This window comes from Hippoglossus hippoglossus, chromosome 5 (genome assembly GCF_009819705.1).
Source record: "Hippoglossus hippoglossus isolate fHipHip1 chromosome 5, fHipHip1.pri, whole genome shotgun sequence".
Classification (NCBI taxonomy): Eukaryota; Metazoa; Chordata; class Actinopteri; order Pleuronectiformes; family Pleuronectidae; genus Hippoglossus; species Hippoglossus hippoglossus.
This window is the reverse complement of record NC_047155.1, coordinates 25,746,584-25,769,331: the sequence shown is the minus strand read 5'-3', so window position 1 is coordinate 25,769,331 and position 22,748 is coordinate 25,746,584. Positions and strand designations below refer to the sequence as shown.

The following is a 22,748-nucleotide window of genomic DNA, read 5'->3' as shown; positions in this document are numbered from 1 at the left end:
TTTGTTTGTCAAAGTGATTGGCTAGATTAAAGGCTGTGTTCTAAATGTTATCCAGGAACATTTGGATTCCTGTAGATTCCTCTTCTACAGATGCAGATAAAATAACAGCGTGAGAACAACATGCAGGTAAAGGGGGATGTTAGATACACTGTGTAATGCAATTTACTTAATTTTCCTTCTTTTGGACGCCAGGCTTTTATTTTGTAGTATGCTGCCGGAAACGGCCAGACCTCTGCGCGTCCTCTGCTCGGCCTGACTGCGGCCCAACACTAACACTTAGTTGTTTTCTAACTTGTGGAATTACCTCTTACATTTGACCGGAGATGCCGCGGGTCTATGTCGGCAAGCTCAGCTACCATGTTCGAGAGAAGGACATTCAAAGGTTTTTCAGCGGTTATGGTAAACTATTGGAGATCGACTTGAAAAATGGGTAAGACCACCTCGTCATGTTTAACAGCCTGGTTAGCTAACGCTCATGGTCCACTCGAGACGGACGGGGCGCAATTGTTCAGTATTTACAGCAATAATCAGACTGATGTTTGGGGGGGGGGGCATAATAAAGACATAACCCCGAGTCATTTTATTTTATTATGTTTAAAGTCAATCAAGGTTTACCAGAACAGGCCGCTATTGTTTATAAGCCAACATTACCGTTATCTCAGCTGCATGTGTCTAACTGTGGACGGTAGCTAACGTTAGGCTCGCTGTCGTTGTTCAGAGAGTCCCTCTGGTTTCTAATGAGCATATTTGCTAAAAAAATTAATGTGATAAGCTATTTGTGCACATTTCTAATCATAAGTATTTTTTTCAATTATGATGCGAGACCCAAAAACACGAGAATCCTCTCGGGCTAAATCGTGGCGCAGTTAAATGTCCCATGTAGCCGGTGAGCCGGGCAGTGTGTCGCGTAGGCCCACGTCACTAGCATGAAATCTCGATGTAACAACATTAGTATTAGTCGTAGTAGTAAGTTAGTTAGTATGTATCAAATTTAAGAAAACAGTTTTGGAGGACCCCGAGATTTTTCACTACAGAATGTGAGATGTTGGATAGGGGCCAAGAGTATTATACAAGCTTGTGACAAAGGTAGTGGAACAAATTAAAATAGCTTCAGTTTTGTTTTCCTTCAGTTGAGAGACATTCCTTAACATTCAGGATTTGAAGTCATCCAAATAGTTAAAAACATTTAATATGAGGACGCGCAGAGGTCTGGGCGTTTCCAGAAATACTATGTTTAAGAAAAATGTAAACAGAAAATAAAAGTGGACCAAACTAGAACCTTGAGGGACACCACAATTGATGGTAGCAGGTAATCATGAGAAACCCCCTTTTTATTTTAATCATCACTAATATTGACTTAGAAGTTAAAACTTTGTTTATTTGCTAGTTAGTGACGACTCATGGTTTTCATGATTTGGCTTATCTTTTTATCCCTTTTTCCGACACTTAATTGAATTGAATATTCATTTGTATTAATGCATAGATTAACCCATGATGAAAGTAATGACCAGTACCTGCATTGACTGCTGCACATTGATCCCACACAGGTATGGCTTTGTGGAGTTTGAGGACATGCGGGATGCTGACGATGCTGTGTATGAACTGAATGGAAAAGAGCTGTGTGGGGAGCGAGTTGTCATCGAGCATGCCCGAGGACCGAGGAGAGACGGATCCGGCTTTGGGGGACGCAGTAAGTTCAGTGCGTCTAACTATATGCAAATTTGGGGTTTTAATCAGTCTTTGTTTAATATCATAACTTTAGGCTGACTGCCCGTGTAACACATACAATAATTTAAATTAAGCTGTCGGTACTCATGTGACATGTATTCACACCTTGGTAATTATAACTCAGTTTTTAGTATTTGGTAGTTTGTATTTTAGAAAAGGCTTATATCCACTGCCATCTAATGGAGCTGACACAGTGCCCGACAGCAGGTAGAAATAAAGACTTATTACAGTGAAAAATATGTGTTAAAATCCCATGAGTAACAGTTATTAAAGAAAAGGTACGACTTGTGAAGCAACAATGTATTCAGTTTGAAGTCAACATTAACAAAGTGCTTGATGTCTCAATTTGAAAGAGTCCACTGCGGGCTGAGTCCGAGTCCAATGAGGGTAAAGATGACTGACCTGTTTGGCCTGGGCTTTCCCCTTACAATGTGTGTGTGACCTTTGCCATTTGACCATTGGTTGACATAACCGGAAGCCACGACGACAGCATCCTTTTCCAATAGACCAGGGTGATGGTGAGGAATCCTGTTGGTTTTACTCTTGCAAGACATATTGCAGAGGACCAAGCCAGCACACGTGTCAGCCATCGATTGGGCTCCCAAATACTCTAATAAAACAGAGTTTTTGGTAGGCGTCATCTTTGTGTTATAATTTTACAAATGTGTTGTGAGCAAAGTAAGGAATATTGTATTGTTCAGTAAAACAAACTCTAGCTTTATCGTTGGGAGATATTTTCTGGCTGTTCAACTGCAAAGAAGAAATGCAATGAAAATGTTGAAAGCAAAGAGAATTAAAGAATTTTAGACCTATAACTTTGGGTGAGGAAACAAAGTATATTTATATATATATATATTTATCTTTAACCACACAACATCTTTGTTTTCTGGATCCTATATTATTTAAAGTTGATCTATAGTCTTTCCTTTACAGCTGTGGTCACAGGATTTACTATGGTGCTTCAAAGAAACCATTCATACACATAAGTTTAGAATAAAATGCTGTTTCTCATTAAATTTCAGTAATCCCTAACTGCTGTACCCAAAGCCGTCAGATCACTGGGTCCAGAGGATGAGGATGAAAAACCATTGTTTATCTTTATTTATCCTGTTTCTGAAGTCTGATAGCTACTTAGCAGTCTATTAAGAGAAATAGTTAGGAAGCTTGGGCCCAGTACATATTCTAGGTTACCAAAACCAGACTGTAGTGGTGGTTTCTTATATAGTTTATGCCATTTCGGAGTCCTCACCTTTCCACAAATTAGTGGAACATTTTTATCTTCCTGTCGTCTTTAAAGGTGGCGGCCACAGCAGCTGGAATCGCACTGGCAGGGACAAGTATGGGCCACCTGTGCGCACTGAACACCGCCTCATTGTGGAGAACCTGTCCAGTAGATGCAGCTGGCAGGACCTCAAGGTGAGAGATAATCCAAAGGTAAACAGCGTACGGACTCCCAACCAGTTGTTAACAGTTTTGACTTTTTGCTCTGAGTAAAAATGTGGGAGCTAGTCTCTATATACTACTGACTGTAGCATGACACTGATCTTGAATACACAGCCAAGACAAATAAGCACTTCCATGGTTCTAGACAGTGTGTCCGGAACAACTAAATCTGTACGTAAACCTCATAGTCATTTTTTGTTTCTTCGTAGGATTTTATGCGGCAAGCAGGTGAAGTGACCTATGCTGATGCACATAAAGGCCGCGCCAATGAGGGCATCATTGAGTACCGGTCCCGTTCAGAAATGAAGCGAGCTATAGAAAAGCTAGATGGTACTGATGTTAACGGGAGGAAGATTCGTCTGGTGGAAGACAAACCTCGGCGCAAGCGCTCATATTCTGGCAGCAGATCCAGGTAGGTGAAGCCCAAAGTCAGAAAACATGCCTCATGAATCTTTTGTGTGCATTTGTTGTCTTTGTTTTTTTCCCTTGCTGTTTATATTCAAGGTTGTCATGTTGAACCCACAGATCTCGCAGCAGGCGGCGCTCTCGCAGCCGCAGCCGAAGAAGCAGGAGTTCTCGCAGCCATTCAAGGTCTCGCTCACGGTAAGTCAAGTACTTGGCTCCTATGCTGGCCGTAAAATTTTGAAAATGCTAAAGGTGTTCAAATTAATTTCTGCGGAGGAAAAGATGTGAAGGCGTTCATGTGACAAGCATATAGGAGCCAAAATGCTCATGTGGAAAGAGATCGTTATCGTTTTCATGGAGGTCGCCTTAAAGAGTCTAGTTGAAAGTGATTATACCTAGCTTCTGTGACTGGGAATTATACTGAGCAGTCGTGAAATAAGGTCTAGAAACTGGGGAAGTAATGTTTTTTTTTATATATATATACTGTATATTTTTAAAAGTCACATAACTTAAACGTTGTTAAATTATCTTTCTCTTTTGCAGATCTCAGTCTCGCGGCAAGCGCAGGTCTCACTCCAGGTCAGGACGGAAGTCTCACTCAAGATCAAAGAGAAAGTCCAGCCACTCTAAATCCCCAGAGAAGTCTCGTTCACGCACCCGCAAATCACGCAGTCCCTACAACAGCAAAAAGTCCCGCTCTCGCTCAGACACGCGCAAGTCACGCTCCAAGAGCAGATCCAAAGCTAAAGTGGAACGGGAGTCCCGAAGTCGCTCCAAGGAGAAATCTTCCAGCAAGAGGTCTCGAAGCCGCTCAAGTTCCCACTCACAGAGCAGGAATGAAAAACGCACCTCTAAATCTCCTCTTGGCAACTTCCGTCAGCTCTCCAAGTCCCCAGCAAAGCGCTCAGTGTCCCGCTCTAGGTCTCGTTCTTGATCCTGGGTCCGCCTCCCAAGACCTGACAACTTCTGTTACAGTGTATTGAACAAAGTTTAGTGGTAGTACACATCCCAGGCCTGTATCTGATGTGCTTTGAGATGTTTGCAGGTCAAAAATGATTTGTACCTTTTGGAACAAATTGGGAACTCGTTTTATCTATATATTTTCCTGATTTGTTATGTTTTCCTGTGAAATGGTGATCAGAGGTTGTTGTATTTCGCTTGTTTTAATTAAGTCTAAATGTACTTTTTGAGTCCAGCAGCAGACAACAGGGGCAGAAGTTACTTCATATTTTGATAACATATACAATATGTACCACGTCCAAATAGAAAGATGTAAACCTTCTAACAAATATTCACAATTTGCATGTTCTGTGATAATTGTTTTTACCTGTTTGCCTTTTAATATCCCTGATCCTCTTCCTGTGTGAGTTATATTTGGAAGCCATCTACAACATTTAGCTCTGTCATATTGGAATAAAATATAGCATTTAAATAAAAGCCTCTATTTATTTCATGAACATTGTTTGCCAATGTATAGATCACAACAATATTGTGATTTCTTTTTATATGCATCCCCCCTAGACAAGAGAATTGTTATTATCTAATTCTGTCAGGGAATAAGTTGTCCATGGCCATTCATGATGGTAGCAAACAAGTACAAGAATATAAGTGTATGAGACATATTTCTGATATAATGGCCCTACATCGAATAAGACATGAGTTAATATTTTTCTTTTTTTAACAAGAGGTTAATAATAGTTGCTTTGTCAACTTATAAATCTACCACTTCACTGGACTCGCAAACATATAAATAATCATGTAGCATTGATGTTCATTCCTTACCTGGGAAATCTCAAGTTTGATATCAAAGTAATATAAAAGTAATAAAGCATTAGAGGAGTAGTTGTTTTTAAATCATCTTATTGTTTTATTACTAAACATATAGAAAAAAGTAAGTATACCTGTTTAAACCTTTCTGTTGGTTAAACCCTGAAGCTTTTGTTTTATTTATATAGCAATTTAAAGGCTTATATTAGAGTAAATTATCCATCTAACGTCCATCATGCATTCCCTTTACATTCTAACATACACAATACATATGCACAACTTCCTCATCTTCATACTCTTATATAATTTCTTGCACTTACACATTTACTCCATCATACACATATACCCCTGCGCATGTCACATGAAAATAAACACTTCATATATTTTTATAGATCTGTACCTGTAGCCAGATAACGCACCTCCGGGTGATGTACTTTTTACTTCCGATTGTAGAACGTTATCTTCATAACAAAAAAACATCTGAGCTGATGAGTTCTATGTTGTGTGGACTCTATACAAACTCTATAGTTGTCAACATATATCTTATCCAGTTGTCCCAGATTTTATTTGAGTACATCTACCCAGTCGTCTGTTGGTTGTAGCTTTTTTCACTTGCTATCAGCATTACCCTGAACATGTATTTGTCCCTAATGCTAGTAGGTCTTATATCTGTTTCCCAAGTATATGGCCTCAGATGTCAGCGGGAGATATATCCTCGATATGTCCTCTATATATTCCTCATCTCTTCTAAGTAAAGGTTAATTATGGGGTAATCCCAGAAAGCTCAGGCCTGATTGACTCTGGGTTTGCGACACAACACAACAGTTTTTTATCTCTGTATTTTTTTGCTGTGTTATAGAATCTTTATATTTTGAATTCTATTGTTTCCCAGCCATTTTCTCTCCAAGCAGGCTCTTTTGAAACTCTATGAACTCATGGAGAATCTGTGTCGTGTGTGTAACAGTTTCATTCACTGATGAATACAATGAGATTGGGGTAAAAGGAGTGAGGAGAGTTTATCCTGCCACTCCGCTGCGCTTCCTGGTTGCTAAGCGACTAGCGTCTCTGGTTACCATTCTGCCCCATAATGCACCACTTCTCATGGAGCCTTTGAGGTAACTCGTTAGTAAAATGTAACGCAGTGTCGCAGGTGTTGGTGGATGTTGTAATCGCGTAGTTACCTTCAGTGTCTATAAACAAATAAACAGAAAAGACTAAACGTTTAAGTTTCGTTGAAGGTAACGACGTCAAGCTAGTAGCTACACTGCTAACGCTACTAGCATCGTAGCTAGGTTTGCTAACACCATTTGAGCCCACCACGGTGGACGCTTCTTCATAAAGGTTTGGTTTATTTTAATATTCGTGCTAACTCAACCCATAGCTAGCTGATAAATGTTTAATGTGTTAAGCGGAGTCCGCAGCTCGTATGTGAGATCTAACTTGGAGTTAAACCTGTTTCTAGGTGTATGGACTAAACATAATAAAAGATGGAGAGGGAAACGCACAACTGCGTAGTCTTCAACGCTTCTAAAAGAGAAGTTTTCACCGCCAACAATGGATACAAATCCATGCAGAAGAGACTACGAGCCCAGTGGAAAATCCAGAGGTGAGTAAAGCGTGGAGCTGGAACACTAACCTCTGTCTGCCGTGTTTGTCTACGTGCTTCAGGATCGAACAGCGTCTGAAGCGTCTGTGGAAAACAAAAGATAGAAATAAACGATGTGTTCCACAGCATGAAAGATGAGCTGTCTATGGAGAGGCTACATGGCGTCAAGTTGTGGATCACTGCAGGTCCGAGAGAGAAGTTCACAGCATCAGAGGTGATGAAGGATGACAGGATGTCATATTTCAGTAGTTTATGAGTTGTATTAGTTTATTTGATGTGATTTTCAACTTATGTGATTCAACAAAAGGCTCAGGGGGGAGGCGGAAGTGAAACACTTGCCAGCGGGTTTTCACACAAGTATGTTTTTGACACTGTCCCCACTGTTTCCAGCTGGAGGTGCTGAAGCACTACCTGGATGGAGGAGGAAACGTCCTGGTCATGCTCGGTGAAGGAGGAGAAGTCAAATATGACACTAACATCAACTTTCTCCTGGAGGAGTTTGGAATACTGGTCAACAATGGTGCGTATGGAGATTACTGAAAGGACAGATGAGATCAGTCAGAAATGTTTTTATTATAATTTTATGGAATCATGTATTTTCTTATTTCTCTCCATGTCTGCTGCAGATGCTGTTGTGAGGAATGTGTATTACAAATACTTCCACCCTAAGGAGGCGCTTGTGTCCAATGGTGTATTGAACAGGTTTGCTGCTGCAGCATGTTGTTTTTCTTATGCAAACATATTCCAATCAATCCCTGTTTGTTTGTAACCTACAGAGACTATTAAAATGTAATCGTATTGTCTACCAGCTGATGTGCATCTGAGTTTTCTGCTTCCCTCTTGTCTAGAGAGATCAGTCGGGCTGCTGGCAAAGTGGTCACAGGAATCATTGAAGATGAAAATGTTGGCAACAATGCACAGTAAATGATTAGTCTATAAACTACATAGCCTGTACCATTTCGTATTAAGATTTGTGAGCTGGTTTTGAACACAAGCTTTTCTGTTTGTTTGTGTAGGGCTCTGACATTTGTGTACCCGTACGGAGCCACACTGAGTGTGATAAAGCCGGCTATGCCAGTTCTTTCTACTGGATCAGTCTGCTTCCCCCTCAACAGGCCCGTCTTGGCCTTCTATCAAGGAAAGGTCAGAGGCTCAATGTAGCTTTCATACTCACTCACAGCACATATAATAGTTATGAATTTATACTTGTGAGGTGATATTCAAAGATGTCTTGTATCTTATGAAGGAGGCTGGCAAACTGGTTGTGCTGGGTTCGTGCCACATGTTCAGTGACCAATACATCGACAAAGAAGAGAACAGTAAAATCATGGTGAGTCCATTCGACGTTCAAAGATTTCTTAATGAACACATCAGATGTTAAGAGTTGTTTTCTGCTCTCCTGTGGACTGAGAGTCTGTTTTTGTGCACAAACAGTTATTATTTTCATTCTAGGATGTCATGCTCCAGTGGCTCATGACTGACAATATCCAGCTGAATCAGATTGATGCAGAAGACCCAGAGGTGAGGATGTACACTCGATAGGAGAATGGCGTCATTATTATTGTCTTTCAAATTAGCTGGGGCCTGTACTACAAAGCGAGGTAACTGGCTTATCAGTGTAAGTTCAAGGAAAACTTTGTGGCATCATGAGTAACTTCATGGTTAACTTGTACTACAGAAGGTTAGGTTTGACCAAAAGTATGCTGCAACTTAAAACCGCGCCGAGCTGTTTTTGTCCAAGGTCGACTCAGTGTTGCCCTGTAAAAGCAGCGCCCTCCTCACACAATCTTAAAACCCAGTCGGTATCATATGATTATGAGAAGCTTGATCTGCAGGAGAGGCTATTAAACGATGATCAGAATCCACTGGTCTCATAACATAGATTATTATTTGAGGGAATTCAGTTTGTTGACTTCTAGGACCAGACGTCTCTAATGCCACTCATCGGAGTAATGTCCTGACTGTCCAACATCCACATGATCAATATTACTATATCTGTGCAGTTCACAGGTAGTACTTACTTTCACTAAGCTGCTGGATGCATGTCAAGTGTTCTGATGATCATGAATGTTTTTCATGCAATCGCAGGTCATCTACACAAAAAAATACCATTATAACAAATATTTGTAGTAAGCACACCTACACACAGAACACAATTTTCTATCGGATAGACGCCATGAGAACGAATTGAGCAAAAGAAACAGAGATATAACCCTGCTGCATCTGCACCAACACTATTTTTAAACCTGTTTTCAGATGCTCTGTTGAAAGAGACATTTTCAAAGAAAGTTTGTCCATGAACTGTCTTTGACATGTCAGACCTACAGTCAACATTTAGACAAGACACATGTGGACGGTTTCTTTCTGCCCGAGTGCATTTTGTACATTTTGTTAAATTTATGACCTTTGACCTCTTTGATCCATGTTTTTGCGAAGATTAACACAGAGGTGACACTTTCTATGTGTGAATTAGGACTGATAACTGAATAAGGAGCTTCACACAGGTGCATTAGATTCATATAGAAGGAATCATGCATTATACAATGTGCAACTTAGATATTTTCCTTATGTTTAGCGCTTTTAAATCATTAGGGCCTTTGTATGAGGTGTGTGTAAATGTGTGAACCCAATGAACAAGTGTTGACACATTAATAAGAGAGAACTTCTGCTGTACTGAAGGTGATGAGGAAGATCAAGTGGATCCAGTTCCATCAATTTTGACTTTGTTATTTAGAAAAACTGTAATGATAATTTATACAGATCACTTTACATTGTGGTTGCAGCTAAAACTTTTGTTAGAATCAATTAAAAACATCATACAGACAATATAATGACCAAGTACTTTAGGGAGAATTTTAGATTCATTCATCTGCTCAGCATCAAAGTGCACTCATGAAATGCACTACACGGGTTTGTGCGGCCAAACCCCCTTTATGCACACAGACACGCATACTCACATAAGTTAAAACGGATTCAACAGACCAACATCTGAACCAGCTTCGTTGTATTCTTTAACACTGTGTCATTGAACCAGGGTTTGTTAACCCCGAGTTAGATCAGTGAGTAATATCAGCTTGGTAGTACAGGCCCCTGATCTCCATCTCACCCTTTTCTCCCTTAGATCACAGATTACACCATGTTGCCAGACACAGGTTGCTTGTCAGAGCAGCTCAGAGTGTGTTTACAAGAGGGTGATGAAAACCCCAGGGACTTCACCTCTCTCTTTGACATGTCGTTGTTCAATTTGTCAACTGACACCTTACCCCAAGTCATCAGGTGAGACTGCAAACGATACTTGACAACATTAATCCATCATTACAGCTCTTCATCTTCCTGTCTAAGAAACAAAATAACATTTTGATACAGTGCCTACAAACAGCTTAATGTGAAAGACGAGCCACTTCAGCTGATCACACCACAGTTTGAGACTCCACTGCCTCAGCTTCAACCTGCTGTAAGTTTCAACCCTGCATTTGTGTTCCAGTGTTTAACACTTCATCTCCAGTCATCTGTAAATCAAAGCCCCACCAGTCTAAACCCACAAGTGGATCTTGCCTCGTTTTTAGGTATTTCCACCTGCCCTGAGTGATCTACCTCCACCCATGTTGGACTTGTTTGATCTGGATGAAACGTTCTCTTCTGAGAAAGTGCGGCTAGCACAGCTCACCAATAAATGTGAGTTTGTTTTTGAAAACGATCTAATTATCTGGTCAGTTGAAAATGATTTACGCCCTGTTCAGACCTGGTATTAACATTCATCCTGACTGATCACAAGTGGTCAGCAGTGCAGGTACAAATGTACCCAGATGTGTCAATGAATCGTGGGACCGCCTACTATGCAGATATGTTTTTACTCTTCTACGATGATTTGTTTGTTGTAACAATATCATTAGCCACCACATGATACATTTTTTTAAATAAAAGTAAAATCTTTCTTCAGACTGGCCAACACAAACATCATCAGGCACAGCTATATAGTAAGACGGTAAAAATAAGTTGGTCTTCAAACACAAATGTCCCTAATTATTTGCGTATAGAGCATTTTAATATCAGGTATGAACAAACTGTACTTAACACTGTAAACTTTTGATCAATATCTCAGGACGGATGTTAATACCAGGTGTGAACAGGGCCACAGAAAGATTATCTGTTCTAATCGAACCGTTTCTGGTCACAGGTACAGACGACGATCTGGAGTTCTATGTGCGTAAATGTGGGGAAATTCTGGGTGTGACTCCAAAGTTGGATAAAGAGCAGAGGGATGCCAAGCACATCTTGGAACACATTTTCTTTCAGGTTGTAGAGTTTAGGAAGCTCAATCAGGTGAGAGAGAGAACTTTTAAATGTCCTACAAGCAACTTTATTTCTGTCTTGAAGGACTTGTCTAAAAGTTCACTTCCCTTTTGCAGGAGCACGACGTCGACACAGAGGCACGATTCACTCCAGTGTGAGTGGATTCAAGAAACATCTTCAAGCCTTTTCAATATACAGGTGCAGCTCCCAAAAAAAAAAAAAAAAAATCTGAATATCATGACTGTAATTTAAGTCAAAGAGTGAAACTTTCATATAAAAAACAAAAACACTTGATATATTTCACATATTTATTAAGTTTCACTTAGAACTTTTTATTTTGAGATGCACCTGTTCCATGACCAAGCTGATTCTTACAGAGACCAAGAAAATTCACATGATCATGGACTTGCACTTAAACAACATGGTACTGTTGCGTTTACCGACTGTGTATATAGTTATTAATCTTTATATCCCTTTTTGTATGCAATCATGTAAAAAAAAAACAAAAAAAAAAAAAACATTGTTAAAATAAACTAAAGCAAATAAAGTTGTCACTTTTATTTAAATATTCAAATCTTTAAAAACATTGTTGTAGACAGACAGCTCCACATGGATCGTGTGATAAAACAAGATGAATTGATGTTGCCAACGCATACAGTGATGAATCTTTAACAACTGTTGTTGAGCATTGTACCTTTATATCGTCCATTACTTTTAAGATTCACACTGCGTCATCTTGGCTCCATGGTGGGTGCAGAGGAAGACGAGGTACAGCCAGAGACAACAATCTTTACTTTCAAACATCCCAATTTTCCGTGTGTTAGGGTGGACATAATCAGGGGGAAACTTCAGCCAGTGAAGGTTGTGTAGACGGAGGTTTCGGACTCCATGTTGACTCCAGAGTGCTGGACTCATTGCAAGGTTTTGGGCTGTTGCTCTCTGATTTAATCAGAGACACATCCCATGACATTTGAGAGGCAGCGAGATCACTGAACGACTGGTCAAACAAAGCAGCTTTTTGTCGCTTCTGAAGGAGCACGTAGGGAGTGGAGGACTTTCCCTGTAAAGGAACGGCCAGGTGACAGTTGTCCTTCTCTTGAGTATTCAGGTTGTTCACTGCAATTGTGACAGTGGGAGAAATGGGGTCTGATGACAGGCAGAGAAAAGCCAGGCTCGACAGCCTGGGGTCAGATCCATCAGCTACCGTTTCATTTGATGCCCTAGACGTGGACAGCTGCTCCAGCGACAAAGACGACATCAAACTCTGTTCACCAAAGAACTTCCTGTCAAGCTCCGATGGAGATGAACACTCGAAGCTTTTCATATCTAGGAAGTAAAATGTCACATCATCTGATCAAATTAAAATGAATCTATCTGCAGAATAAAACCAATTTTCTTACCTGTAATGACGATAGCTTTCTCCATTGTTTCCCTGGGCCTGTGAGTGTCAGCTGAGGTCCAGGTGGGTTTTATCTGAGGCTGCATGTTAATTGACTCAGCTGGAGAATGAACAGGTCATCAGTCTGAAGGAGGCGGGGGGGGATCCAAGCCTCAAGTCGTAGGCAGATCAGGCTCAGACATGTTTTAGATGTTTGTTTTACGTTTTTCATATTTTCATTCTAATTTATTTAGTTTGTGTAAAAAATATTCAAATTAAGAATTTGTTTAAGGAAACAAAACAAACTAAATTAGGTCCCTAACTAATATTAATTTATTGTATGAAATTGTATTCATAACCTTTTTAATTTGATCATTTTATAAGTCTTTAAACTGCTCACTTTGTACAAACATTTTCAATTTATAATAATATAACAAAGGGAATAGCTGATTTGAGAGATTAAAACCAGTAAATCTTTTGATACTTGATTTAAGTGATTAACTGTCAGAATGATTGCTTGTCGTGTGTTGGAAGCGTCATCAACCCCCTCATGGTGAATCCAGCAGGGGGTCTCCTGCTGTGCTCATATCGGCTTCTCCAGACTTTCTGTGGACTCTATACTCTACAGAAAGTCTGCAGAAACTCTGGAGCCTCTTCTTATGTCATTTGCGTTCACACATACACCTTCTCCTGAAGATCTTTATAGTTCAGTGCATGTATAAAGCAGCTTTTGTCAAGCCAGCCTGTGAGGTTGGTTTCTTGGCTGGATATGATGCAGATTAAGTGACGTCCTGCATGTTCAAGTGTATGAGCGTTCAAGACTAAACGTGCAACAGGTGTTTGATTTCACAGAGCTTCCTCGTGTGTATATGTTTGTGTGTGTTCTTTGAGTTGATATTGACGTTAACAGTGTCGTCACTGTAGCAGACACTACACAGCTGTCTCAATGCCACACTCACTGCAGTCGTTTGAACACCATTTCTCATGCGTTCGCTGAACAGGAGAAACACTTTTGTTTTTTAAATGGGAAATGCAGTATAATGCATCTCCACCAAAAGACAGATGTTTACTTCTGCGACCCCTGGGCTGTGCTCCACCTCTTTTCCACAACCACTGTGTCCAGAACAAGGGGTAGACTATTGTCTTATTTCTCTGAATCATCTCCCTTTTGTGTAAAGGAATCCTTCAAATGTTTTTTTATATTAACACGGTTAAATACACAGTTCAAGTTCTCTATGCCCTGGGTCTTTGGTTTGTGGTCACACCCAAACATCTTCAGAAACAGGTTGGACTGTAGATATCATAAAGCACAAAACGTTGATTTATTGAAGTATCCCTTGGCTGCCCCTGGCATGTGAACAGCATATCTGTCTTGGAGTGATTTCCAAATATTACTCCAGTCTTCTACTTTACAGTCAGGGAACACGACTTTGCAACTACTTACAAGCTTTCTGCCCTTGTCTGCAGGAACATGGAGTCTCCAGTTTGAATGTGGCAGCAAAGTGTGCGTGCTTCGCAGCCTGTTGTGGCTCGGCCCGACCCTCTACCACGTGCCAATGACGCCACAGCACGGATACATCTACACCGGTGATGGGACCAAGAATTTGGACCTTCCCTTCATGCTGTAAACAAACACTTATAGATGTATTTCAAGCTGTAGTTTTTTCATATATCTCTGCTGTTCAAGTCAATCTGCTGTCATATATACAACATATTGCACGACTTTTTGTCTTCCCTTAAAACAAATAAAGTGAGGGGGTTCAGATATGCACTTTGTGTCTACAAGCTTTCTCTTTTATTTAGTTCTCATGCATAAAGGGTATTCCTACACAGAAACAAGTGCTGAGAGGTAAAATAAACAGTCATTTTATTTGCACATCTGTGTTGCCTGGAGTTTACACAGTCAACATACCACCTACTTTGAATGTGTAACACTGACCCAGTTGTTGTTCACATTAAGTTGTCAGTGAGTTCACTTCAGCATTTTATTGGTCCATGCCATGTTAATTCTCTTATTTTTGTCTAATGATCATTTATAAGATGTGCCTGTGCCACACTTGAGACTCCTAACAGCGTTACAGAACAAATAACATATAAATGTTTTTTCAAAGCCAAAGAAATCCAGTCTCTATGGAAAAAGAAATTGACTAGTCAGCACATAATGTAGATGACCGCTTTTGATACCCACCCTTGGTTTCCCTAAAGATCAAGGAGAACAAGGAAAGATGTTCTTTTTTTCTCTTAAGTTTTGGGTCCACATATTGCTTAGTAATTGTGTTTTTTGAGCTGCATTCAAAAATTAAGTGATATTACTGTTGGATACGTGGAGGCTATATCACATGTCCTCATCGTTATTACTTTGCACTGTAACAATGTGCAACAAGTGATAAGTGGACTGCATTACCATCTGTACAGTCCGGTATTTCCATATGTATATTTATGTAGCCTATTGTGCATATCTTTATCTGATTCAGTATCTGGTCTTTTTCTGCAGATATGCAAATCAGATAGTTTTTTGAATGTATTGTTAATTTCCATTCATCAGCAAAATTAGTAGAAAATGTCTTTCCTTCACTTGTCTTTAGTCTAGCAGCTTTAGGTCTCATGGTATAGACAATTTTAAGGTGTGTTAGCTTATAGTGTTTTATATAACAAATACTAAGTCAGTTGTACTTTCCGATCCACAGTACAGTCTCGGCCCGAGTTACTAATGTATCATTAGCCAATTAATATTTGTGCCTTCTGAACTTCAAAGATGTTTTAAATATTAAAGTCACTTTAACCCAGTCCTTACTACAATCCCACTGCTATCTTTGACACATGTAAGACCTGTTGTTTGTGTCTGTTATTGCAGCTCTGTAGCCCTTTTTAAGGTTCCATTATTAACATTTATCATCACTGACACAATATGTCATTACAATAGACAATGCTATAATTTAATGCTTAATTAGGTATTATGATCTGCATTTGCACAAATTACTCAAACATAGAAAAATAAGGACGATTATGTACACATGAATGTCATCAAAAGCAGCATTTATTTTTTATTTTTCAAGTTGTACTTGGTAACCTTGGTGGAGATGCACTTGAAATTACTGGTTAGCCAGGAAAGTATAAATAACAGTTTGCTTCAATATCAGTACATTTGACTTTATTTTAAGTGGATAAGCCAGCCTGTATCAATATTGCTGTCCATGGAGTCATTGTCAGTTAACTGAATTCATATAAAAACTGAAGATATGAGAATAAAACTTGATTAAAAAGTAGTAGGTCAGTAGCTGTTTGTCATTAGTCTAGTATTTGCACTCATGCTTTTACACCATAGAAGTTCATAACTAAAAAAAATAGTTGAAGGAGTAAAAATGTTTCTATTTTAAAATAAGTCTATTTTAAATATTCTTATGGATATAAGTGTATTTAACTAAGAGTCCTTGCCTATGAGATTGTGCCATAAGGAAAACATTTGGGCCAAAGTCAACTTAATGACAGTAAATAAAACTGTAAATGCTTTATATGCAATTGGAAAGTAAAATTGTGTGTGTCTCTCTTTGCTGTCTTGTAACACAAAAACACTGAACACACTTATTCAGCCTAAAGAGAATAACTGTGCCTGGTCCTACCGTTACTAAAAACTTTGATCCTTTGTGGTGTTTCCATCTACTGTGGATACAGTCAATAAATTGCTACATGAACAGTGGGATCTCTCTGCATCATTGCTATCATGGAGTTATTCACCATCTTATGTAGAACTTAAGGCAAGGGTATGAACAAATTAAAATTTATCCTTTGGGTTATCACAGTTTACTCAGGCACAGTATCAGTCACACTGTAACTGATACTGGGAATAAAGTCTTTGAGTTCTTACCTATCCATAGACACCAAGATCATGCATATGGATCTCACTTCTTGATTCATTTTGAGTCCAACCCCCCGAGAGCGAACAAACTATCTAATAAACTTTCATAAACCAGTACATATCTCATTGAATAAATCACAAACAGCAGTAGTTGCTCTCGTGCAGAGACATTTTGGGGGGCAGGGGCTCAAGTGATAAATAGGGCACTTCTCATAATTATTTATAAATAAAATGTTTTAAAACCAAAGTCTTCTTTCACTCTAATGGAAATAAAACTTTGTTTGTCTTATCACCACTCAGCTCCACACAAGAGAAGAGAAACCACCACAACTGGAAATAAGGTTTTCAATTCATAAATCATGACAGTGGCCTGTCCTTTGATGTAGAACATACAATCGTTATATTACCTTTGATGTTGCGTCGTGAATGAAAGGGAAGTACAGTAGTAGATGGATTGGTTGCAATGCACCGATCAAAGAAGAAGAAATATTCAAGTATTCGATAATATCATAACAATCGCGCTAACTCAACCTGTTGTGAGCTGATATTGCTATAATTTGTTCAAGAGAAACCTGTTTCTAACTCAACGTTTACCAGTCGGGTTTGGTGATTTAGTTCTTTAAAATGGAGAGCGAATCGCACAACCGCATGATCTTTAACGCTTCTAAAAAAGAAGTTTTCACCATGAATAATGGATATAAATCAATGCAGAGGAAACTACAAGCTCAGGGGAAAATTCAGAGGTTAGTAAAGTGTTCAGCTGGAACAAAACTACTCGCTTCGGCTTGAATACTTGCTGGAGCTTGTGCAGTAATTTAATATAATTTAACATAAAAAATAAACGATGTGTTCCACAGCATGAAACATGAGCTGTCTGCGAAGAAGCTGAAGGACGTCAAGTTGTGGATCACTGCAGGTCCGAGAGAGAAGTTCAAAGCATCAGAGGTGATGTATGATGACAGGATTTCAGTTTAGTTTATTTGATGTGATTTTCAACTTATGTGATTCAACAAAAGGCTCAGGGGGGAGGCGGAAGTGAAACACTTGCCAGCGGGTTTTCACACAAGTATGTTTTTGACACTGTCCCCATGTGTTTCCAGCTGGAGGTGCTGAAGCACTACCTGGATGGAGGAGGAAACGTCCTGGTCATGCTCGGTGAAGGAGGAGAAATCAAATATGACACTAACATCAACTTTCTCCTGGAGGAGTTTGGAATACTGGTCAACAATGGTGCGTATGGAGATTACTGAAAGGACAGATGAGATCAGTCAGAAGTGTTTTTATTATAATTTTATGGAATCATGTATTTTCTTATTTCTCTCCATGTCTGCTGCAGATGCTGTTGTGAGGAATGTGTATTACAAATACTTCCACCCTAAGGAGGCGCTTGTGTCCAATGGTGTATTGAACAGGTTTGCTGCTGCAGCATGTTGTTTTTCTTATGCAAACATATTCCAATCAATCCCTGTTTGTTTGTAAAATACAGAGCCTATTAAAATGTAATCGTATTGTCTACCAGCTGATGTACCTCTGAGTTTTCTGCTTCCCTCTTGTCTAGAGAGATCAGTCGGGCTGCTGGCAAAGTGGTCACAGGAATCCTTGAAGATGAAAATGTTGGCAACAATGCACAGTAAATGATTTGTCTATATACACTCCAAAGAGTTTATAATTTTGTGATAGGATTTGGGAGCTGGTTTTGAACACAAGCGTTTCTGTTTGTTTGTGTAGGGCTCTGACATTTGTGTACCCATACGGTGCCACACTAAATGTGATGAAGCCGGCTATGCCAGTTCTTTCTACTGGTTCAGACTGCTTCCCCCTCAACAGGCCTGTCTTGGCCTTCTATCAAGGAAAGGTCAGAGGCTCAATGTAGCTTTCATACTCACTCACAGCACAAATAATAGATATGAATTTATACTTGTGAGTTGATATTCAAAGATGTCTTGTATCTTATGAAGGAGGCTGGCAAACTGGTTGTGCTGGGTTCGTGCCACATGTTCAGTGACCAATACATCGACAAAGAAGAGAACAGTAAAATCATGGTGAGTCAATTTCACGTTCAAAGATTTCTTAATGAACACATCAGATGTTAAAGGGGACATAGCATGCAAATTCCACTTTGTTAGTGCTTCTACACGTTAATGTGGGTATCTGGCATGTCTACCAACCCAAAAACTCTGGGAAAAAAACACTTGCGCGTTTTGTTATGGTTCCTCTAAGTCAGAAACGTCATGCTTGAGCGACTCGATTGAGCTTCCTGGGTTTTGTGTCGTAACAAGGAACTGGAAGTCTCCCTACATGGCCTTGGCCCACCACACTCGTTACGCCGGGTTTACACCGGACGCGGAAGCGCAGCTGCGAGGCAGCGCAGCGCCGTTCTCCAGCGCGCAGCCGCCTGGCTGTTCACACGGGACGTGCATTTCTCCGCTGGTCAGCCCCATAGACTGTATATATAAGGTCAGCCCGCGATTCTGCTTTCTCCGCTTGTTGTACCCGTTGAATGTCGGGGTTCGGGGGTAAATGATGGTCTTCATAGCCCCCCCCCCCCACCTCTCTTTCTCTCTCTGTCTGTCTGCTTGTGTGCTTGTAGTGGATGGGCAGAGGGGGACATTTAATTATGTGATTGGGAAAATTAAAACTCCAGGACAACAGAAGGGGAATACAAAGTATGGGATGCATATTTGATTATTTATATCATATAAAATATGTAATTTATATCGTTTAAAATCATGGGGGGAGAGGGGGAGGGGGGAGCTGGCTCATTAGCATTTAAAGGAACAGGCACTCAAAACAGGTCACTCTGTGGAGGGCTGTTTTATACAGGGTAAAAAGGGTGCTGTTTTAAATGATCCTTGTGGTATTTTGACCAAAGTATGTTACAGACATTTCATTAAGACCCCAAGGAACCATATCAACTTGTGGTAAAATGGGCATGCTATGTCCCCTTTAAGAGTTATTATTTTCATTCTAGGATGTCATGCTCCAGTGGCTCATGACTGACAATATCCAGCTGAATCAGATTGATGCAGAACACCCAGAGGTGAGGATGTACACTCGATAGGAGAATGGCGTCATTATTATTGTCTCTCAAATTAACTGATCTCCATCTCACCTTTTTCTCCCCTAGATCACAGATTACACCATGTTGCCAGACACAGGGTTCTTGTCAGAGCAGCTCAGAGTGTGTTTACCAGAGGATGATGTAGACCCCAGGGACTTCACCTCTCTCTTTGACATGTCTTTGTTAAATTTTTCAACTGACACCTTACCCCAAGTCATCAGGTGAGAATGCAAACTATACCTGACATCATTATTCCATCATTACAGCTCTTTATCTTCCTGTCTACTAATTTTTTTCCCCCCTGCAGTGCCTACAAACAGCTTAGTGTCAAAGACGAGCCACTTCAGCGGATCACACCACAGTTTGAGATTCTGCCTGAGCTTAAACCTGCTGTAAGTTTCACTCCTGCATTTGTGATCCAGTATTTTCCACGCTTATCATTCAGTTCTAGTAATTTTCAAATCAAAGCCCCACCAGTGTAAACTCACAAGTGGATCTTGCCTCATTTTTAGGACTTTCCACCTGCAGTAAGTGATCTACCTCCACCTACGTTGGAACTGTCTGATCTGGAAAAGGCCTTGCACAGCTCACCAATAAGTGTAAGTTTGTTACTGAAAAATATGATCTGGTTAGTTTGAAGATGACTCACGCCCTGTTCACACCTGGTATTAACATTCATCCTGACTGATCCGATCACAAGTGGTCAGTGTCACGGAGTGCAGGTGTGAATGCATTCGAATGTATATCCAAAAATTCTTGAAAAGGTGGTTCTGACCCAACTGCTAGATATGTGTGAGAATAATAACTTTTTTTCGACAAATTCCAGTCAGGCTTCCGTAAACTACACAGTACGGAGACCCCCCCCCCCCCCCATAATTACTAATGATTTACTAATGTCTGCCGATGCTGGTGATTGCACGGTATTACTGCTCCTTGACCTTAGTGCCGCATTTGACACCATTGATCATAACATTCTGATCAATAGACTAACGCAATGCGTCGGCATATCCGGCACTGCCCTTAGTTGGTTCAAGTCATATCTTAGACAAATATCCATTTCCATCAGAAATAACACCTCATCCTTGGCTCCACTGTTGTGTGGAGTACCACAAGGTTCCCTTCTTGGTCCCATCCTATTTTCACTCTACATGCTCCCATTAGGAAACGTCATCAGCCATTTGAATGGGATATCATACCATTCATATGCCGATGACACCCAAATATACTTGTCCTTCAAGCCAGACAACGTCAGCCGCGTGAGTGTCCTAACACAGTGCCTATCCGCCATTAAGGAATGGATTTCACTTAACTTCCTTCAGTTAAATTCCAATAAAACTGAAATAATAATCTTATTTTCATTACAACAATCAGTTTTACAACGTTCAAGTGTGATGTTCCTGATCTCTCTCTCTCTCTCTCCCGCCCCCCACCCCCATCTCTCTCTCTTTTCTACTCTCTCTATGCCACCTATCTCCCCCATTTTCTCTGCTCCCCCGCAACCCTGCTGAGTCTGGTTCTGCCAGAGGTTTCTCCCAGTTAATGAGGGAGTTTTTTCTCTCCACAGTTGCCAAAGTGCTGCTCATTGTGGGAACTGTTGGGTTTTCTCTACAAACTAAAGGTCTCGGCCTAATTATGTTATGATTTGGCTCTTTAATTGGACTGAACAGAATATCTTTTATTACAATCGATTCTTCATTTTGCCATGGACTTTTGTGTGAAGCACTTTGTAACCTCGTTTAGATAAGTGCTATACAAATAAAGTTATTATTATTATTATTATTATTATTATTATTTTAATGTCAGGTGTGAACACATGTACTTAACACTGTCCACATGTGATCGATCTCTCAGGAGTCAGGACGGATGTTCATATCAGGTGTGAACAGGGCCACAGTAAGACTAAACTCTGTTCTAATCTAACTGTTTCTGGTCACAGGTACAGTCAACGATCATGAGTTGTGCGCAAACTTCTTGATGTGACTCCAAACTTAGATCAAGATCAGAGGGATTCCAAGCACACCTTGGAACATTTTCCTCCAGGTTGGAGAGTTCCTTTGCAGGAGCATGACATCGTCAATGAGACATGATTTGCTCCGGTGTCAGTGGATTGTTGTTCATAATTTTCAACTCTGCCTTTTCAACATACAGGTTCAACAGTAGAATATAATTCAACAACTTGGTACTTTTGTGTTTTGAAATAAAAACATGTATATGATGTTTATAATCTCTCTTTTGTATTCAATTGTGGAAAAACACACTTTTATTTAAATATTCAAATATTTAAAAACATTTTGATTTAGACAAACAAGTCTGCATGAGTCCTCACTCATGGATCCAGTGATTAACAAAAATAAAATGAAATAAATATTTACACAGCAAACAATGATGAATCTTTAAGAATGGTTAACTTGTGCGTCCTACTTTTATATTATCATCCAGTACTCTAAAATCCACTGTCGCCTTTGATCCAAGGTAGGTGCAGAGGAAGACAATAATGTACAGCCATAGACAGCATCATTTTTTGCCTCCCTGCTATGCCACTGACTAGAGGCATTCTTTTTTCGAGATGTACGTTGGTATGTAATGATTCGATTTTGGCTGCCAAAGATCAAAAGAATGTACGTTAATGTATGTTTATGTTTTTCTTGAATGTGATCAGTTTGTGGGAATGTCTTTATTGTAGTTTTATGATGATTCACTTGTTATGGAAAAGGGGCACCAGCTCCCATCGGATAAAATTTATATAATTTAATTAATTATCAGTCCCAGATAATGTAGTTATTAATTATTGATTGTTCTCTACCTCAAAAGAACACACAATGCAACAACAGATATAAAAATATATGAGATTTATTGATTGACATCTATTAGGAAGGGAATATCTACAAGGATGATAACTTAGGGAATATTCAATTCAATATTCCTTCTCGGCTGGAATTCAGACCGTGGTTCGGCAGCTGGTTACATCAAGTTGGGTCGAGGTGGGGTCCCTTTGAGATGACGTCAGTTGTTCAGGGATGAGTGCTGCCAGGGGTGGCAGCTGTGAGGCCTCTTCTCCAGGCTCTCTCCTCAGGCACTGGGTGCCTGGATGAGACTGATGGTGCAGGTGTAGAGCCGGTGTATCTCTGACTGGTTGGTGTCAGAACCAGCGCTGATTAATTAAGTTCTATGCTTGACTTTGTCCTAAAAACTCTAAGAAACTTTGGCATTG

At 39.9% G+C, this 22,748-nt stretch overlaps 4 protein-coding genes and 1 long non-coding RNA gene across 8 annotated transcripts; 3 read left to right on the top strand and 2 right to left on the bottom strand.

The window, feature by feature from the left end:
* Positions 1-2: 2 nt before the first annotated feature.
* On the bottom strand, positions 3-21,723 carry LOC117760957. Its single transcript, XR_004613764.1, has 3 exons — positions 21,711-21,723; positions 8,697-8,707; positions 3-246 (listed from the first exon to the last, which is right to left on the bottom strand). It is a non-coding gene; the product is annotated as an uncharacterized LOC117760957 (long non-coding RNA).
* On the top strand, positions 240-5,008 carry LOC117760954 (serine/arginine-rich splicing factor 6-like). Of its 2 annotated transcripts, XM_034584411.1 has the most exons (7): positions 240-430; positions 1,548-1,690; positions 3,026-3,144; positions 3,381-3,583; positions 3,697-3,774; positions 4,120-4,335; positions 4,375-5,008. In XM_034584411.1, exons 1-7 carry the CDS (start codon positions 324-326, stop codon positions 4,508-4,510), a joined length of 1,002 nt encoding a protein of 333 aa, XP_034440302.1. In that variant the 5' UTR covers positions 240-323; the 3' UTR covers positions 4,511-5,008. The 2 variants fall into 2 exon arrangements, with proteins under 2 accessions (XP_034440302.1, XP_034440301.1); XM_034584410.1 differs by having other exon boundaries at positions 4,120-5,008.
* Positions 6,438-21,693, top strand: LOC117760952 (intraflagellar transport protein 52 homolog). Of its 2 annotated transcripts, XM_034584407.1 has the most exons (15): positions 6,438-6,684; positions 6,806-6,949; positions 7,076-7,163; positions 7,340-7,469; positions 7,576-7,651; positions 7,798-7,869; positions 7,966-8,092; positions 8,196-8,279; positions 8,402-8,470; positions 10,071-10,225; positions 10,316-10,403; positions 10,516-10,624; positions 11,127-11,272; positions 11,359-11,418; positions 21,660-21,693. In XM_034584407.1, exons 2-14 carry the CDS (start codon positions 6,831-6,833, stop codon positions 11,398-11,400), a joined length of 1,305 nt encoding a protein of 434 aa, XP_034440298.1. In that variant the 5' UTR covers positions 6,438-6,684; positions 6,806-6,830; the 3' UTR covers positions 11,401-11,418; positions 21,660-21,693. The 2 variants fall into 2 exon arrangements, with proteins under 2 accessions (XP_034440298.1, XP_034440297.1); XM_034584406.1 differs by lacking the exon at positions 21,660-21,693 and having other exon boundaries at positions 11,359-11,449.
* Positions 11,849-12,748, bottom strand: si:ch73-303b9.1. 2 transcript variants are annotated; one of them, XM_034584413.1, is made up of 2 exons: positions 12,643-12,748; positions 11,849-12,568 (listed from the first exon to the last, which is right to left on the bottom strand). In XM_034584413.1, exons 1-2 carry the CDS (start codon positions 12,725-12,727, stop codon positions 12,078-12,080), a joined length of 576 nt encoding a protein of 191 aa, XP_034440304.1. In that variant the 5' UTR covers positions 12,728-12,748; the 3' UTR covers positions 11,849-12,077. The 2 variants fall into 2 exon arrangements, with proteins under 2 accessions (XP_034440304.1, XP_034440305.1); XM_034584414.1 differs by having other exon boundaries at positions 12,016-12,592; positions 12,643-12,687.
* LOC117760953 (intraflagellar transport protein 52 homolog) lies at positions 16,849-21,652 on the top strand. The gene is made up of 12 exons (XM_034584408.1): positions 16,849-17,219; positions 17,334-17,421; positions 17,577-17,706; positions 17,813-17,888; positions 18,035-18,106; positions 18,205-18,331; positions 18,435-18,518; positions 19,448-19,516; positions 19,604-19,758; positions 19,845-19,929; positions 20,050-20,136; positions 21,474-21,652. The coding sequence occupies exons 1-12, from the start codon at positions 17,101-17,103 to the stop codon at positions 21,510-21,512; spliced, it is 1,131 nt and encodes a 376-aa protein (XP_034440299.1). The 5' UTR covers positions 16,849-17,100; the 3' UTR covers positions 21,513-21,652.
* Positions 21,724-22,748: the final 1,025 nt, after the last annotated feature.